General features: G+C 37.8%; 1 protein-coding gene across 46 annotated transcripts in view; it reads left to right on the top strand.

Moving 5' to 3' along the window:
- Positions 1 to 19,695, top strand: part of NEK11 (NIMA related kinase 11) — a 328,327-nt gene that overhangs the window by 94,945 nt on the left and 213,687 nt on the right. For 42 of the 46 annotated variants that reach the window (XM_024928044.4, XM_057301902.2, XM_063602926.1 and 39 more), the window contains 2 exons: positions 11,622 to 11,686; positions 12,714 to 12,840. In XM_024928044.4, the coding sequence (XP_024783812.1) occupies positions 11,622 to 11,686; positions 12,714 to 12,840 (192 nt within the window). The remainder of the gene's footprint in view (positions 1 to 11,621; positions 11,687 to 12,713; positions 12,841 to 19,695) is intronic. The other 4 variants (XM_057301897.2, XM_055110455.2, XM_057301896.2 and 1 more) reach the window with 1 other exon arrangement.

Consider the following 19,695-nt stretch of genomic DNA (forward strand, 5'->3'; position numbering starts at 1 on the left):
TGACGTACAGATGGGGTTTTGGTGTGGATGTCCTTTCTGTCTGTTAGTTTTCCTTCTAACAGTCAGGACCCTCAGCTGCAGGTCTGCTGGAGTTTGCTGGAGGTCCATTGCAGACCCTGTTTGCCTGGGTATCACCAGCAGAGGCTGCAGAACAGCAAACATTGCAGAATGGCAAATGTTGCTGCCTGATTCTTCCTCTGGAAGCTTGGTCTCAGAGGGGCACCTGGCTGTAGGAGGTGTCTGTTGGCCCCTACTGGGATGTGCCTCCCAGTTAGGCTACTCGGGGGTCAGGGCCCAGTTAAGGAGGCAGTCTGTCCGTTCTCAGATCTCAAACTCTGTGCTGGGAGAACCACTGCTCTCTTTAAAGCTATCAGACAGGGACGTTTAAGTCTGCAGAAGTTTCTGCTGCCTTTTGTTCAGCTATGCCCTGCCCCCAGTGGTGGAGTCTACAGAGGCAGGCAGGCCTCCTTGAACTCCGGTGGGCTCCACCCAGTTTGAGCTTCCAGGCCACTTTGTTTACCTACTCAAGCCTCAATAATGGTGGACGCCCCTCCCCCAGCCTCACTGCCCCCTTGCAGTTCGATCTCAGACTGCTGTGCTAGCAGTGAGAGAGGCTCCGTGGGCGCGGGACCCTCCAAGCCAGGCATGGGATATAATCTCCTGGTGTGCCATTTGCTAAGACCATTGGAAAAGCACAGTATTAGGGTGGGAGTGTCCCAACTTTCCAGGTACCATCTGTCACGGCTTCCCTTGACTAGGAAAGGGAATTCCCTGACCCCTTGCACTTCCCAGGTGAGGTGATGCCCCGCCCTGCTTCAGCTCACGCTCTGTGGGCTGCACCCACTGTCCAGCAAGCCCCAGTGAGATGAACCCGGTATGTCAGTTGGAAATGCAGAAATCACCCATCTTCTGTGTCGCTCATGCTGGGAGCTGTAGACTGGAACTGTTCCTATTCGGCCATCTTGGAACCTCCTCCCTGTTGTGTTTTTTCCTGAAAGGTAGTGTTAAGAACTCATTTTTAATGTAGTGAGGCTTCCAGGGAAGAGCCATACTTGGAAATCTGAGTCAGTAAATATGACTGTGGAAGGAGGTGTCCTACCCCAGATTTGAAGATGGAAAAGCAGAGAGAAGTTGTGTTTGGTGTTACTGGAGATTCCTGCTTTCTCCTGGTCCTCACTTCTTGAGGATATCCTGCAGTCACTTTTTCAAGGTAACCTCACCCCTGAGCCAGGTGTAGGCACACTCCTGATATGCTGACAGTGGCCAATAGTTTGAGGAAGACCTGACCCTGCTTCTGACTTACAACGTAGAGGACTCATTGTGTTAGTGAGGGGACATGAGACTGATGAAGAAAGGCAGGTGCCTCAGTGCCCAGGACAGGGGCCACATGGCAAAGACCAGTAACAGGAGTTGCCTGGGTTGTGCATCACAAAGGAGCCATTGGCTGTGCCAGCACCTTTGGCAAGAAGAGTTTGTGATCCACCCTGAGAACCTGCTAGATGAAGGATAGACCTCCAGGGAGGGTTTCATAAACTGTTCATATTAGGGCTTGAGGGGAGGTGAGAGGAATTGTCCATACCTTCTCCACAGTTCTACCTTGGGCTGGAGGCCTGAGAAATGCCTGCCCTCTGTACCTCCACAGACTGTTCTTCATCCTAGCATGGGCCCTGGATGCTGGGGAAGAATGACCTGATGGGGAGATGGAGATGGGATTTTTAGCATGAATTTGAACCAGAAACTGTCAGCAAATCTTAACCAGATCACTTGGGTGTCATGAAACATAGAAATGAGAGGGACCCACCACTTGAACAGATATGGTATGGTGCACTTGAGATAATAGATGGAGAACTGTGTTGAGCTTTTTAGAAGAAAGATTTCATATAAACTTTATTGCCTGTTACCTTATTATCTGTTGGATTTCATTTTCATATACTTCAAAGGAATGGATATTAGCCAAACATAGGATAAAATTATGCTGGCTCATTTTGGCTTACTGTAACCACAAAGCCAATACATTACGATTTTTTTTTTCTCCTGAGACGGAGTCTTGCTCTGTCGCTCAGGGTGGAGTGCAATGGCATGATCTCGGCTCACTGTAACCTCTGCTTCCCAGGTTCAAGCAATTCTCCTGCCTCAACCTCCCAAGTAGCTGGGATTACAGGCATACGCCACCATGCCCGTCTAATTTTTGTATTTTTAGTAGAGATGGGGTTTCACCGTGCTGGCCAGGCTGATCTCGAACTCCTGACCTTGTGATCTGCCTGCCTCGGCCTCCCAAAGTGCTGGGATTACAGGCATGAGCCACCATGCACGGCCAATTATAATTTTTCAATAGATATTTAGCAAATAGCTTGATACCTGGTTTGTTGCATAGAATTTATTGTTCCATTACCACAGTGCCAGCTAATTACTTCTCATAACTGCTTTCTAACATATTGTATGCCTTATTCTTAAAGTATCTACTGATGAGTTACTAATTTATATATTTATAGAGGCCTATCAATGTATTATTATTTGTAATTCATCTTCTGCTTGTCTAGTCTAGGTGTCATCAGGTGAGTTTCTTTGGAATGTTTTACTTACTCCAAAGTTACAGCACCAAGTCTTCTGGTGGGCTCCTTAGCTCACTATTGCAAATCCTAAACCTGTTGTCTCTTTGACTTCCTAGAATCAATAGCTATAGAAACCAAGTGATCAACTTAAGACGCTCTTAATTGCAAATAACAGAAGCAGATTAAACAGTAGAGAAAATTTATTACCTTGCCTAACATGAAGTCTCCAAAATGAGTTGTTCTAGAGCTGGTTAACTTAGGTGGCTGAGCAGTATTCTCTGGGGTTCTAGTTCTTTCTCTTTATTCCACCATTCTCAGTGTGTTTGGCTTTTGTAGTCAGACTTGTCCTCTTGTGGTTGCCAGAATGGCTGTAACACGACCACGTATCCCGCCTTCACACAACAGTAACCAAACTCCAGAAAAGGTAAAAGGGACATATGGCATGTCACTCCCCCCTTTTTTTGTCTTTTATAAGAGTAGGGAAGTATTTCCTACAAGATTCCAGCAGACTTCCCTTACGTCTCATTGATGTTAGAAAAATTTCAAAAAACATGGAAGAGACAAAAGATATTAGTGGATATTTTTCCACTGCAGTGCTGGACTTAACTTTCTATTATCTGGGCTACTTCCTAACTCTGTGGAGGCAGAGGCACACTTGAATATTTTTTTCCAGCAGAGATGCAAATAATTTCTGTCCAGTAGAACAGATATCCCTGGTGATGATGGTTTATGGCCTTGTTGGGCATTAACCAGTTTTGTATCTAACTCAGCAATCATATCCCCCTGCCACATTCACCCCCTACACCCCCCACTTCCTTTACCTAACAGGTCTGAGGAGGGCTGAGCCTCCCCAGAGGCTCATGGGGTTCTGGTGTCAAGGGAGAAGAGGAGGAGAATGGTTATTGGGTAGGCATTTCACAGTTCCTGCCACACCAAGAGAACCCCAGAGTAGGCATAGAGAAAGCCAGGTTTCATTTAACACGGTTAGTAAATACTGTTGTTCTCTTTTTAAATCAGTTAAGAAGTCAGCAACATACTCATGTACAGCATAGGTCTAGGTATCGTGGGAATGTAAGAAGGCAGTAGAAAATAGTTATTAAATAGCAAAGTTTTTATAGATAAACAGACCTATGTGAGAATAGTGGTTTATAGAGTCAAAGAGACCTCAGTTTGAACCAATAGGCTGTACAACATTGGGCAAGTTATTTGGCCTTTCTAGGCCTTGATTTCCTCATCTCCAGATTGGGCATAACAGTAAAAAAATAGTAGTATAGTGCTTAGGATTATAGCATCTGGGGTTATGGACCTCAAGATGAAGTGGCCTAGTGTTGCATTGTCTAGTTTTGCTCTTCTCTTTTCTCTCTATTCTTAGAAACATACTTATTCCTCTCTAATCCACTAAAGGGTTAAAGAGGCTAAAGATTATTTGAATTAGGGGAAATTCTCACTATCATATCCAGTTCTTCACTTTATATGCTGATTTTATAGGCCCGGTTGAGTTTCTGCCCATTTGTGTCCTATAAAGTAAACTATATGATCTTTATGAGTGACTTTTCTTTAAAATGTTGTTAGTCAGAATTTGCTTAGTCAGAATAAAGCTGGATGGTTGAGGCCTGAACACTTTACAAAGGTAACATTATTACATGTGTACTATCATTAATTCTAATGGTAAAAATTATTTTTATAATTGATATTTCTGGTTTTAATTAATAATAGTAATATTAATTTGGTGGGCATGTAACTGAGAGTGATCATTTACTGAGAGAGATATTTCCTTATGACCAGGTGAATGTCTTTATTGGTAATTATTTACAATTATAAATAATTCTTTAGTAAAGTGACAGTGGTTAGGTTTCCCTTCTGCCATCTCTTACAGTTGCTGATGTACTTAAAAAAAAACTCTCTAACCTGAGTGTAAGCATTATGAGATACATAGCCTTGTCTTATGAATCTTTGTATCTGTCACATTATGTAGTACAGCACATAACATCTAGTTGGCACTCAATAATTGTTTTTTGGATTAATGAATGAGTCCCACTAGATAGTATTCATCTTTGTACCAAGGATAGTGTTTTAAAAACCAACATGCATTTATTGAGCATCTCCTGTGAGTAAAGAACTGTGAAGAGGAAGAGATGATATTAATAGAAATGTGGCTCAAGCATTTGCTAAGGCTGCCAGAAGCATTGGTAGGGCCAGGTCTTGAAATCTCTAGCAGGCCACGTATAGAACTGTAGACTATTCTGGAAGCAGTGCAGAGCCATTGAAGGACTTAAGTTGGTGTTTAAAGGACAGATTTTCATTTTATAAAGCCACAACCCCATTTCTGACCTAAGGCTCAAGAATACTGCTCCCAGACTGGGTTCTCCTATTTAAGCAGGGGGACAGATACACTGCAGTCAATTTCTTCTTAAAGACTTTAACTCCAATTATGTCCTTCTTTTCTATTATTTTTATTCAGGATTTCAGTTCTACTTCCTTTATGTACCCCACAAATTATTAATTAGTGCTACCATTATTATTGGTTTACAAGCCAAAACTAGTTTAGATTTCCCCACTTTTATCAATCTCTTGGTTCACCACTTCTTCCACCCCATGTCTTCCTTCTGTGGTCATTTTTTTTCCTCCCTAAAACAAATCCTTAAGTTACGTGAATGATAAACACTCAGTTTCTTTGTTTGTTTGTTTGAAAATGTTTTTATTTTTTCCTCATCCTTTTATAATAGTTTAGCTACTATTTCAGCTAAAAATGTATTATTATTTAGCTATTATTAAAAATGAAATTCCAGATTGACAGATTTTTATCTGACATTTTGAAAATGTTATCTCACTGTCTTCTGGATTCTGTTATTGATGTTAAGTCACTTTCCATGTAACAGACATTCTTATTAAGGTAATATCTTTTCTTTCAGTTGATTCTCAACATCTTTGTCCTTGGTGTTTTCCAATATTACAGTGTTATGTCTACTTGTGGATTTTTATTTTAAATTCTGCTTGGGATTTCTTTTGCTTCTGAGCTTGTGAATTCATGAAAACTTCTAAATTCTGAAAATACCTCGTCATTCTCTCTTTGAATTTTGCTTCTCCCCTATTCTCCTTTTACAATGCTTAAAGATGTATGTTAGACCATCACATTCTGTTCTTCATTGCTATGCATTCCTTCTAGGAATCCATTTATATATATATTAGAACTTTAAGCCTGTATTTCAGATGTCTCTTATACTCTTTTCTATGTTTTCTTTTTCTTTCTTTCTTTCTTTTTTTTTTTTTCTTTTTTTTTTTTTTTGAGACAGAGTCTCACTCTTGTTGCCCAGGCTGGAGTACAGTGGCGCGATCCTGGCTCACTGCAACCTCCGCCTCCCATGTTCAAGCAATTATCCTGCCTCAGCCTCCTGAGTAGCTGGAATTACAAGTGCCTGCCACCATGCCTGGCTAATTTTTGTACTTTTAGCAGAGATGAGCTTCATCATGTTGGCCATGCTGGTCTTGAACTCCTGACCTCAGGTGATCCACCCACCTCGGCCTCCCAAAGAGCTGGGATTACAGGCGTGAGCCACTGTGCCTAGCCTTTTCTATGTTTTTAATCTTTTTTTCTTTTTGCACCTCAGTTGAAATACTTTTCACTAACCATTATTCCAGTTTCTAAATCCTCTCTTCTGCTGTGTCTAATTTGATTTCAAACATATGCACTAAATTCTTAATTTTAGTAAAATTTTGTTTCAGTTTTAGAATTTCCATTTGATTCCTAGAAAATATATATATATGCACTCCTTCTAGTGCATATAAAAATATATATTTTTTTCTATATAGAAAATATATAGAATCTAGCTCTCTATTGAAATTCTCCATTGTGTCAGTTATTTTCTTGAGCAATAATCACAGTTATTTTCAAATCCTTGTCCAATAATTTCAATAGGTGGATCACTTGTGTATTTATTTCTATATCTCTTTTTTTCTTTTGGTTTTTAATCATTTGATCTTATCTTTTGGCATGCCTGGTAGTTTTTGAGTGAATGCTGAACAATATATGTGAAATATTGAGAGATGTTAGATGATATTACTTTTCTCTGGAAAGGATTTATTTTTTTTTTCTCTGCCTGACAGTTATATTTAGGGCAGATCACCTTGATCTAATGAGGAACTGAAATAGTTTAACTGTAGGCTGTAGGCTTTTGGAGGGTTGGTCTATTTTCAGTTTGCCTTTATTTCTATGAAGAAGTTTTTCAGAGATTTCAGCTGAAGGGTTTAGTTTTTTACTAAGATACCTCTTCCTTTGTGGACCCTGAAATCCAAGTTTATTGAATCTACTCAAAGCTCTGATTAAAAATTTAAAATAAACTTTATTTTTTAAAGCAGTTTTAGGTTCACAGCAAAATTGAGTGGAAGGTACAGAGATTTCCCTTATACCCCCTGCTCCCACACATGCATTGCCTCCCCTGTTATCAGCATTGCTACCAGTCATACATTTGTTATAAGAGATGAACCTACATTGACAGATCATTATCATCAAAGTCTATAGTTTACATTAGGGTTCATTCTTAGTGCTATACATTCTTTGAGTTTGGGCACATGTATGACATGTACCCATCATTTTAGTATCACAAAGTTGTTGCATGGCCCTAAAAATTCTCTGTGCTCTCCTTACTCATTCTTCCCTCCCTCTTAAACCCTGGCAACCACTTATCTTTTTGTTGTCTCCATAGTTTAACATTTTCCAGATTGTCATATAGCTGGAATCATATATAGATTTCTCAGGCTGACATCTTTCACTTAGTAGTATGCATTTAAGTTTCTTCCATGTCTTTTCATGCCTTAATAGCTCATATCTTCTTAGCACTAAATAATATTCTATTGTGTGAATGTACCATGGTTTATTTAACCATTCCCCTACTGAAGGACACTTTTGTTGCTTTCAAGTTTTGGCAATTATGAATAAAGCTGCTATAAACACCATTGTGCAGGTTTTTGTGTGGACATAGTTTTTAATTCATTTGAATAAATACGAAGGAACATGATTGCTGGATTATGTGATAAGCATTTGTATCATTTTGTAAGAAACTGCCAAACTGTCTTCCAAAGTGGCTGAACCATTTTGTATTCCCACTAGCAGCGAATGAGAGTTTCTGTTGCTCCACATCCTTGTGAGCATTTGGTGTTGTCAGTGTCTCGATTTGGGCCGTTCTAATAGGTGTGTAGTGGTACTTCATTGTTGTTTTAATTTGCATTTCTCTGATGACATATGATGTAAAACATCTTTTCAGGTTTATTTGCCTTTTGTATATCATCTTTGGTTAGGTGTCTGTTAAGGTCTTTGGCCCATTTTAAAACCAGATTATTTTCTTATTGTTGAGTTTTAATAGTTCTTTGTATATTTTGGATAACAGTCTTTTTTTTTTTTTTTTGAGACTGAGTCTCGCTCTGTCACGCAGGCGTGTCAGAGTCGCAATCTTGGCTCACTGCAAGCTCCACCTCCCAGGTTCATGCCATTCTCCCGCCTCAGCCTCCCAAGTAGCTGGGACTACAGGCGCCCACCACCACGCCTGGCTAATTTTATTTTTGTATTTTTAGTAGAGATGGGGTTTCACCACGTTAGCCAGGATGGTCTCGATCTCCTGACCTTGTGATCTGCCCGCCTCAGCCTCCCAAAGTGCTGGGATTACAGGCTTGAGCCACTGCACCCGGCCAACAGTCTATCAGATACGTCTTTTGCAAATATTTTCTCCCAGTCTGTGGCTTATCTTTTTATTCCTTGACAGTGTTTTCTTACAGAGCAGAAATTTTTTATTTTAATAAAGTCTAGCTTCTCAATTCTTTCATGGATTGTGACTTTGGTGTTATATTTAAAAAGTTATCACCAAACTTAAAATCATCTAGATTTTATCACATATTATTTTCTAGCAGTTTTATAGTTTCACATTTTTTAGGCCTATGATTCATTTTTGAGTTAATTTTTGCAAAGGCTGTAAGGTCTGTGTCTAGATTCATCTATTGTATATGAATGCCCAGTTGTTCCAGCACCATTTGTTGAAACGACTGTGTTCCATTGCATTGCCTTTGCTTCTTTGTCAAAGATCAGTTGACTGTATTCATGCAGTTTTATTTCTGGGCTCTCTATTCTGTTTTATTGATTTTTTTTTCTCTCCAATACTGTACTGTCTTAATTACTGTACTTTATAGAAAGTCTTGACATCAGGTAGTATCAGTCCTCCAACATTGTTGTTCTCCTTCAAAAGACCCAATATTATGGGTCTTTTGCCTTTCCATACAAATTTTAGAAACTGTTTATCAATGTCTACAAAATAACTTCCTGGGATTTTGATTGGGGTTACATTGCATCTATTGATCAATTTGGAAAGAATCCATATCTTGACAATATTGAGTCTACCTATCCATGAACATGGATTATTTTTTCATTTATTTAGTTCTTCTTTGATTTTTTTTCATTACAGTTGTGTAGCTTTCCTCATATAGATCTTGTACATATTTTATTAGATTTATACCTAAGTGTTTCATTTCAGGGGTACTAATGTAAATATAGTTTGATATAAATGTCAAATTCTACTTGTTCATTGCTGGTATATAGGAAAGCAATTGATTTTTGTGTATCAACCTTGTATTCTGCAACATTGCAGAATTAATTACTTGTTAATTCCAGGAGGTTTTTTTAATTGATTCTTTTGGATTTTCTACTTAGCTGATCATGTCATCTGTAAACAGAGAGTTTGTTTTTTCCTTTCCCATCTCTATTCCTTTTACACTTCCTTTTCTTGTTTTACTTAATTAGGTAGGACTTTCAGTATAATGTTGAAAATAAATGATTAGAGGGGACATTTTTCCCTTGTTCCTGATATCAGCAGAAAAACTTCAGGGTTCTCATTGTAAAGTGTGATGTTAGCTGTAGGTTTGTTATAAATATTCCCTATTTCTAGTTTATCAGAGTTATTGTCATGAATGGGTATTGGATTTTGTCAATTGCTTTTTCTGCATCTATTGATTTTTTCATGTGATTTTTCTTCTTTATTCTGTTGATGTGATGGATTACATTAATTGACTTTCAAGTGTTAAAGCAGCCTTGCATACCTGGTATAAATCCCACTTGGTTGTGGTGTATAATTCTCCTGACACAATGTTGGATATATATATGTATATTTTTTGGACAACATCTCGCTCTGTCACCCAGGCTGGAGTGCAGTGGGGTGATCTCAGCTCACTGCTACCTCTGTCTCCCGGGTTCAAGTGATTCTCCTGCCACAGCCTCACAAGTAGCTGGGATTACAGGCCCCTGCCACCATGCCCAGCTAACTTTTGTATTTTTAGTAGAGACGGAGTTTCACCGTGTTGGCCAGGCTGGTGTCGAACTCCTGACCCCAGGTGATCCACCCACCTCGGCTTCCCAAAGTGCTTGGACCACAGGAATGAGCCGCCATGCCTGGCCTACAATGTTGGATTTGATTTGCTAATATTTCAGTGAGGATTTTTTCATCTACATTCATCAGAGATACTGGTTTTTAGTTTTCTTTTCTTTGTTTGGTTTTAATGTTAGGATGATGCTGACATCTTAAAATGAGTTAGGGAGTATTTCCTCTGCTTTTATTTTCTGAAAGAGATTATAGATATTTGGTGCAATTTCTTCCTTAAATATTTGGTAGAATTCGCCAGTGAACCCATCTGGGCCCAGTGTTTTTTATTTGGAAACTTACTAATTATTGATTGAATGTATTTAATGAAGATGGGCCTATTTGATTGTCTACTTCCTGTATGATTTTTGGCAGCTTGTGTCTTTGAAGGAATTGGTTCTTTTAATCTAGGTTATCAAATTTGTGGTTATAGATTGTTAATAGTATTGCTTTTTTATTCTTTTAATGTCCACGGAATCCGTAGTGACGCCCTCTCTTTCATTTTTGATTTTAATAGTTTTTGTCTTCTATCTTTTTATTTTACTTAGGCTGGCTAGAGGCTAGTTGATTTTATTGATCTTTTCAAAGAACCAGTTTTATTTTTGTTGATATTCTCTATTGGTTTCTTGTTTTCAATTTTATTATTTCTGCTGTAATATTTCTCCTTACTTTTGGTTTAATTTGCTTTTCTTTTCTAGTTTTCTATGGTGGAAGCTTAGATAACTGATTTTAGATCTTTCTTTTTTTCTAATATATATATTCAGTGCTGTAAATTTCCCTCTAAGCACTGCTTTTGCTATATCACACAAATTTTGATAAAGTGTGTTTTCATTTTCATTTAGTTCAAAATATTTTAAAATTTCTCTTGAGATTTCTTCTTCATTGTTTAGAAGTGTGTGGTTTTATATTCACATATTTTGGTATTTTCCAGTTATCTTTCTGTTATTAATTTCTAGTTTGATTCCATTTTGATGTGAGAGCAGAAATGGTATGATTTCTCTTCTTTCAAATTTGTTAATGTTTTATGGCCTAGAATGACTTTCAGTTTCTTTTTGAATAATTCCCAGGGATTTTTTTTTCATTTTTATGTGAGCTCAACTGTGCATATATGAAGATATTTGTATACTTTATTCGGCATTTTAGTTTTTTTATGCAAAGATTTTCAAGTTTTCTAGTTCTTTATAATTCCATAAAATAAAGGTCTTAACTGACATAATTTACATTACTGACTTATAGTCGGATTTAATAAATGTTACCTATTCTTAAATATCATCAACAACGTTATTATTTTCACAAGTATACAAAACTTGGACATTTGGGTAATAATAGATTACAAACTGGTCTATCAATTGAGGATATGGTTACTGGATATAGTACTATGTAGATTATGCTACAAAAACATAATAAAATATAGCCTATTGAAATAGTTGAAAGCATATCACCCTTCTCCAAACTACATGTTCCCCAACCTTTAAAATCTTTATTTTAAAACTTTTGTTTCCTCAGGGAAACTGGAAAGTGTTGTGGCTTTGTAGCTTTTAAACACTGAAAGATATATCTATGGGAGTATATATTTATGTGTAAATCATGTGCAACAACATATATTATTTACATGGGGATTTAAAAATGTTATATTCTGCATGAAGTTGTATATCTTTTTTGCCTTTTGTAGGAGGATACTTCATCGAGACTTAAAGTCAAAGAATGTATTTCTGAAAAATAATCTACTTAAAATTGGTAAGATTTTAAAAAGTATGAATTCCAAAAATGCAGAACAGTATATTCTAGATATTATCATATCAAATTGAAGTAAATGGTACATGGAAGTATTAGAGTAATCATTGGTTTATTTAAATTTCTCAAATTTTTAAGTACATGTGCTGCTGAAACGAACACTAAATTTCTCAGGTTTCTTACCTGATGGGCCCAACAAAACCTAATTGTTTTGTTTCTGAGTATCTGATATAAATTGAGGTGTACAAATTTACCACATATTTGATAGATTTTTCAAATATACTTTGAGTTCCCTGTTTCATGCCAGGCACTTTACAAGTTATTAGAATCATTTTACTGGTTTGATTAGTTACTACAGGTTTCTCATTTATATTATTTCATCACAAGCAATAAGTGGTTATAGATAATGAAAATGTTGATATAATGGCTTTATTAACCTTTAGTTCTTCAGAACTGTACCTCTCCTCATAACAGCTACTGGATCATCTAATCATCATATAGGGTGTTCTTGGGGAAGGAAGGAAGGAAGGAATAAAAGCGTGCAACTAGTTAGGCAAGTATTAAAAAGCTGATAGATTCAAATTTTTATAGTCATGTTCTTAAATAGTCTCAGATCTTTTCTTTAAAATGCTCCATTATTGTAAATTTAAGAACAAATTCTTCTCCCCTCAGGTGAAATTGTATATCATCTTATTCAGTTTTTCCAAAATCATTCTGTTTGCCATTATTCAGACTTGAAATAGCCTTTTATATCAAATTGTCTAGTTTCCCATAATTCCAGAAATAAAGAATTTTAGCTTACATAATTCACTTTCCTGGCTCAAAGTCTTCTTTCTCCTATAAAACTTATGTTTTTAAAACTATTTACCAGCATTGTATAATTTCAGATATATTACTTTTCTTTCCTGTTAAAATGCTATGAACCATTGCATAATAAAATGGTCAAATTAGGCACTCATTCAGTTGTTAATTTCCAGGGCTAATTTTTCATTGGCTTAAAGTATTCATAAAAATTAATTATTATTTCAAGGAGATTTTGGAGTTTCTCGACTTCTAATGGGATCCTGTGACCTGGCCACAACTTTAACTGGAACTCCCCATTATATGAGTCCTGAGGCTCTGAAACACCAAGGCTATGACACAAAGTCGGACATCTGGTGAGTGGGCTAGTGGGCTAGACTCTTCATCTGCTTCCCTAAAAGAATGGTACATTTTGTCTTTCAGCTCATTTACTTACTGCATACATTCACTTTATCCCTTTGACATGAATATTTCTGTGACCAGAGTAAAAGAAGGTCTTTTGCATTTAGAACTCGATATATTTCATTAAACTAGTTTCAAAAATTCTTTTTATTCATTGATAATTGGTTGGTTTTGGATTTTTGGTTCCTGAATCACAAGGGAAAGTTCTTAATGTACCATAAGCATTAAATTTTAATACATTTCTGTTAACCTATTAAATAAAGTATTTGTAACCCTAAGTACTGTGCTTATTCTATTTTAAGGTTAACTTCAATCTCTGTGGGGAATGTACAGCTTTTCTATATTTTTTTTTCTTTTTGTTACTTTTAAGAATTTTACTAAAGATATTGGCTTTAAGGATAAACTATTTTTTTTTTGAAATGGAGTCTTGCTCTGTTGCCCAGGCTGGAGTGCAGTGGCGTGATCTCAGCTCACTGCAACCTCCACCTCTTGGGTTCAAGTGATTCTCCTGCCTCAGCCTCCCTAGTAGCTGGGACTACAGGCTCCCACCACCACGCCTGGCTAATTTTTTGTATTTTTAGTAGGGACGGGTTTCACTGTGTTAGCCAGAATGGTCTCAATCTCCTGACCTCATGATCTGCCTGCCTCAGCCTCCCAAAGTGCTGGGATTACAGGTGTGAGCCACCGCGCCCAGACTAGGATAAACTAAATTTTAAAATTTCTGGATTTTCAGTGACAGATGCATCTGGATGTCTCAGTTTCTCTGAGCTCTTATATTAAAGGAATTTCTCCTTCCTTGTTATGGAACTAAGTGAAATCTCACTGCAGAAGCCATGTGGAAAATTGTATTCAGTATGTTCTAGTGTAAGCAATAGATCCTATTTCTTTTCCTTAGAAGAGGAATCTTATTATATACTTTTCTGCTTGTTGAGGGTTGAAAGAACAATCTAGCTGAGGGCTTGTTAATTAAGTAAATAATTACTGTATGCAAATCAACATAAATAGTTCTGAGCTTTCAAAGACAAGCAGTGTAAAAGATGTGCTTACTTCACTCTTCTAAAGAAGACAAAGTAGAAAATTACATTTTCTCTGGTTAGGGAAAAGTGAATCACAACAGGGGATATTGCTTAGGATTTTCACAAGGGTCATTATCTGTTCCTTGTTCTCGTGCCTACCAAATGGGAGAGAACATTGTCAAGATTAGGTCTGGGTATGGCAATTCCCCATGAATCCCGTCCTTTCAATTCAGTCTTGCAATTGTTCATTTCTAAATTATTCACGTGTTTTTTTCATCATTGGCTTACTTCTGCCCTGGAGGTCTTTTCAAATTCACCTATCATCTTCTGTCTTCTTTCCTTCTAACCCCCTTAACTACCACATCCAAAAGAAAAAGAAAACCCAAACCAAATAAAACCAAACATCGCAAAGGTATGTATAGAGGAATAACTAATGAGTTCCTTTAAATTTTGCTTTATTGAACATCTACTATTTGCCCAAGACTGTGTAACATTCCTTAGGTATAAAGCAAAAGTGATAGGATTCCTACCTATCAAGAGAAATCTTGCTTCTTTTGGAGTCCCTTTCTCTAGTTTGAGAAATCAATTTTGGGCTTTGCTTCAGATAGAATTTCAGTTATATACCTATATATCTCTTTACATTTAATTTTAAAAATTAATATTATGGACATTTTAAAATAGATTCAAATATATATCTTTATAGTTTAAGGTTATATGGTATCTCAAGAAGATGTTATGTTATGCCATCTGAATTAAGAGTAAATTAATTTACAAAGCCTATCATTTAAGTTTTTGGAATTATATGTAACAAACCTGGCTCCTTTTGACAGGCAGCTATATCTGCTTTCCAGATCAGATGAATATCTCCTAGAAAACAAAAGCAACAGAACCCACAGAGAGGAAAGGAAAGCATAGAGTATTTGTCTCAGTTATGTCAGTGTTATTTCTTTTTAAAAAATTGCTCCTACTATTACCCGGAGTATTATGGGATATCAGATAGTATTGCTATACTTTAGGATTACAAAACTGTCTGACTCAAGAAAAAAAAAACAGCCAAAACCTCCAAAATATACAAAGCAGAAGGATTTTAATGTGTTTCTCTGAGCATTAGGTTAGCTCTCCTTGCAGAGATTAACTTTTCAGCAAGTACAAGCTTAGGATTCATCATCATCCTGACCCTAAATAACCACCTTATTATGGATTTAGTAATTACCTTGGTTGTATCAGAATCAAAGTGGGCTTATCTGGTAATGAAATTTCTATTGCCAAACCTAAAATGGAAATAATAAGAGAGAACTATTAATTATAGTGTCAGATACATACGTGTGATGAGTAATCTTTAGTAGACACTCTTAGAAAAATTAGATTGAATGAGGTTGAGAACCTGTCTCTGAATCTCAGTGTGTAGCATCTGTTTATTGTGGAATTTTTTTTTAGGATTAGAAACACTTATGAATAATTGACAAGTGTTTTGTTTTAGCACTAATAGCTGTACATATTATATTTATAATGCTTAAAGGAGAATTTGCTTAAAGGAGAATTGGCCTAATACTAATTATGTTTTCATCTGTAATATTTGCCCATATGTAACATTATCTTCATTCTGCAATCTGTTAAACTTTTCTGGCTTCATTTATTTATAGCATTCAGTACAGGAAGTCCTTCTCCTAAAAGTGGGTTAGGTTCCAAAAGTTTATAAAGTTATTTGCAAAGTTAGGATAATTAGGTTTACTGAGAACAATGCTTTGATCACAGCTGATTTGTATAAGCAATTGTTGAATACTCTTATACCCACAGGAGAAATACAAATATGAGTTGGGTTCCTAGGCCAGCTCATTAAATTGATTTAAACTATGAATATTTAGAGTATGTTATTTTGGTAGGAGAAACAAATAAAGGACAATATTATTTGAATAATGGTACTGCAATTAGACAGAAAGAAAACCATGTTTCACTGTTGGTCTTATTTACTTTGTTGTGAGAACCCAACCAGATGGCTCTTTGATCTTGTAGCCCCCATATTCTTTGGGTGATATAAGTAAAGGGAACAGTGGTGGGAATAGTGGCAACATCTAGAGTGTACTGTGAAGCTCTCAGGGTCTTTCTCAGAAATTTGGTGTGGAGGTTGGTTGGGTGGGGGACAGAGAAGGAATCTAGTTCATGCCCGACATTGGACTCAGGCTTTCATGATCTTGGGGCAGAAGTGTCATGCAAGGATTAGCTGTGAGTAGAAGAAAACAGAGAAGAACCAGCACCTGCCTGACCTGCCAGGACCAAGAAAGTATCCTCATGGAAGAACATTTCCAGGGTGGACAGGGAAGGGATGGGGACAACAGCCTATTTTTTTGAGAAATACAGTCCAACTTGCCAGCATTTCCTGTAACTAAAATGAGGCCATCTAGTAGCTGGCAGCCAACAGCTTCATCAGCTCCCTCTTGGTGAAGAAAGCTCTGGAGCAAAAGAATTAATTTTTTTCACTTGCCCATGGCCTGGGAAGTTCTTATGTGGGTTCAGAAGAAAGCTATTGACCAGGGAGTGCTTTCCCAGGGAATAAGCACTGGTGTCAGTATTTTCATCCAATGGAAGCTTAGGTAAGAAAACATTTCAGTCAGGTGAAGTATATTTGAACATTAATATATTTTTTTCAATGACTAGCATGAAATGATTGATACAAACTCTGCAGATAGTACTAATTTGGCCTGATGAATTTTAAAAGGGTTAATAACATAGCTAATAAATCCTTGTTAAATTGATATTGATGGAGGAGGGGCAGTGCAAGATGGCTGAATAAGGGCCCCACTGATCATGCCCCTCCCCAGGAACACCAGGTTTTAAAAAAATTTAAATTTTTAATTCTTGTGGGTACACAGTAGATGTATATATTTATGGGGTACATGAAATATTTTGATATAGGCATGCAATTCATAATAATCACATCATGGAAAATGTGGTATCCTTCTCCTCCAGCATTTATCCTTTGAGGAAGACCAAGTTTTACAACTGTCTACACAAAGGAATCACCTTCATAAGAACCAAAAACCAGGTACCAGCTCAGCCACAGTGGTGTAGAGGACCAAGTGAGATCTTGGAGTCCCTGATTTCATGTCTTAGCTCTTGGATAGCATTGCTGGACCTTCCCTGGGCCAGAGGGGAGCCCACTGCCCTGAGGGGTGAGTTCCAGGCCTGGTGGTATTCACCACAAGCTGAAGGAAGAGTCCTTAGGCCTTAATTGAGCATCAGTGGTAGCCTGGGAATATTCCCTGTAGGCCTGTAGTGGTGGTGGCCATGGGGTGAAGCTCCTCTGCACATAGAAAGGGGAGGAAAGAGTGGGAAGGACTGTGTCATGTGACTTGAGTGCCAGCACAGCCACAGTAGAATATAACACCATGCAGATTTCTAAGGTTTTTAACTCTAGTCCCTGGCTCTGGGAGAGCATCTCTGGACCTGCCAAGGACCTAGGAAACTCACACCCCTCAAGGGAAGGACACAAACCTGGCTGGCTTCATCATCTGCTGCTTGTAGAGCTCCAGGGCCTTGAGTGAACATAGGTAATAGGAAGTAGTTATGGGGGCCTTGGACGAGACCTGGTGCCACTACAGTCCCAGTAGTGGTGACCAAAGGAGTGCTTGTGTCACCCCACCCCCAGTTCCAGGCAACTTAATACAGAGACCCCATTTGTTTGGGAGAAAGTAAGGGAAGAGAACAAGAGTCTTTGCCTTGTAATCCAAAGAATTATTCTGCATGTTATCTAAGACCACCAAGGTGGTACCTCTACAAGTCTGTAAGAACTACAGTGTTACTGGGCTTGGGGTGGCCCCAATGCAGATGTAGCTTAGATCACAACACCCAAGTATTTTCAAATACCTGGAAAGCCTTCCCAAGGAGGATGGGTACAAACAAGCCCAGATGGTGAATACTACAATAAATACCTAACTCTTCAATGCCCAGGCACTGATGAACATTCACAAGTGTCAAGACCAACCAGGAAAACATGACTTTACCTAACAAACTAAACAAGGCACTAGGGACCAACCTGGAGAAACAGAGAAATGCAACCTTTCAGACAGAGAATTCATAATAGCTGTTTTGAAGAAACTCAACAAAATTCAAGATAACACAGAGAAGGAATTCAGATTTATATCAGATAAATTTAACAAAGAGAGTGAAATAATTAAAAAGAATCAAGCAGAAGTTCTGGACTTGAGAAATCCAATTGACTGGAGAATGCATCAGAGTCTCTTAATAGCAGAATTGATCAAGTAGAAGAAAGAATTAGTAAGCTCGAAGACAGGATATTGGAAAATACACAGTCAGAGGAGATAAGAGAAAAAAGAAAAAAAAAAAAGAATGGAGCACACCTCCAAGATCTGGAAAGTAGCCTCAAAAGGCAAGTCTAAGAGTTATTGGCCTTAAAGAGGAAGTGGAGAAACAAATAGGAGTAAGAAGTTTATTAAAAGGAATAGTAACAGAGAACTTCCTGAATCTAGAAAAAGATATTAATATATAAGTATAAGAAGGTTATAGAAGACCAAACAGATTTAACTCATTAATAAATGATGTGGCAAATTTATATACTCTTGTTTTGTTAATTCTGTGGGAGAGCTGGAGAAGGGAGGGTTAGTTCAGGATTTTCTTTCATTCCTCTTACTAAAGAAAAATTTAGTTGTGTTAACAAGTTCTTATTTCAAACACGCAAATTTATTTGGCAAGTATTAAATCTTATCACCACACTTCATTGTTTACGTTGCTTTTTAAATTTGTTTTAAGTCTTGGAATCCCTAGTTGAGACTAGTCTTTCTATAGGAAGTCAAATTGGGATTGAATCTTTCAAATTCCAGGATTGGGCACTTTGTAGCGAGGAGCATCAGGGGCGAGGAAAGAGTGTGGCCATGAGAGCCTGGGCAGGGCCTGGGTTTCTGACGAAGGAGACCCCTTTGGATAGGAGCATAAGGTAAAATGTCCCATGATCCATAGGGGCATGTGGCAGATTGTATTTTCCAAAAATGGCCATCATAACATATCACTTCTCACGTGTTCTTTTCTCACATGTTCTTTTTATAATGTGATGTTGACACACTCTTACTGAGAGGTGGGGTCTGTGTTCCCTCACCTTTAATTTGGGTAAGCCTGTGATTATGGCAAAATTGATGCTATGTGACTTCTGAATCTAGGTAATAAAAACAATATAGATTTTGCTTGGTTCTCTTGAAATTCTTGTTCTTGGAACCCAACTACCCTGTTGTGAGGAAGCCTGAGTGGCACATTGAGAGACCAACATGGAGAGGGCCACATTGAGAGGAACCAAGGCCTTTGGTCTTTACTCCCATTGAGCTTCCAGCTGATAGCCAGCATCAGTTGGCCAGTGATGTGCGTGAGCCATTTTGGAAGTGGATCCTTAAGCCTCAGTTGAGCATCACCAGCAGATGCTGTGGGGAGCAGGTTCAAGGCTTCCCTGTCAATCTCTGGCCAAAAAGATTCATGATCAAAATGACTGATTATTGTTGTTTTAAGGTACTAAGGTTTGGGGTGGTTTTTTATGCAGCAGTGGTGACTGGAGCAGGACTTCATCAGGAGAACGGCAAGCAGGAGTTGAGAAGTAGCCTCTAATCTAGGCCTCCATATGACAATCTGGCAGTGTTTGTTTTCTTTATGTCAAAAGGCTCAATAAATTGCTTAAGAGAAGTGGCTTGTGCCAGAAAAGCAATCTGGCACTCTACTTGCTGGTCTGTTTGATGGGTAGAACCCAAGAACCTGGACCACAGCTGAGAACTTCCAGACCAGCAACTTTTCCAT

The sequence above is a fragment of the Pan paniscus genome, chromosome 2 (assembly GCF_029289425.2).
Source record: "Pan paniscus chromosome 2, NHGRI_mPanPan1-v2.0_pri, whole genome shotgun sequence".
Lineage (NCBI taxonomy): Eukaryota > Metazoa > Chordata > Mammalia > Primates > Hominidae > Pan > Pan paniscus.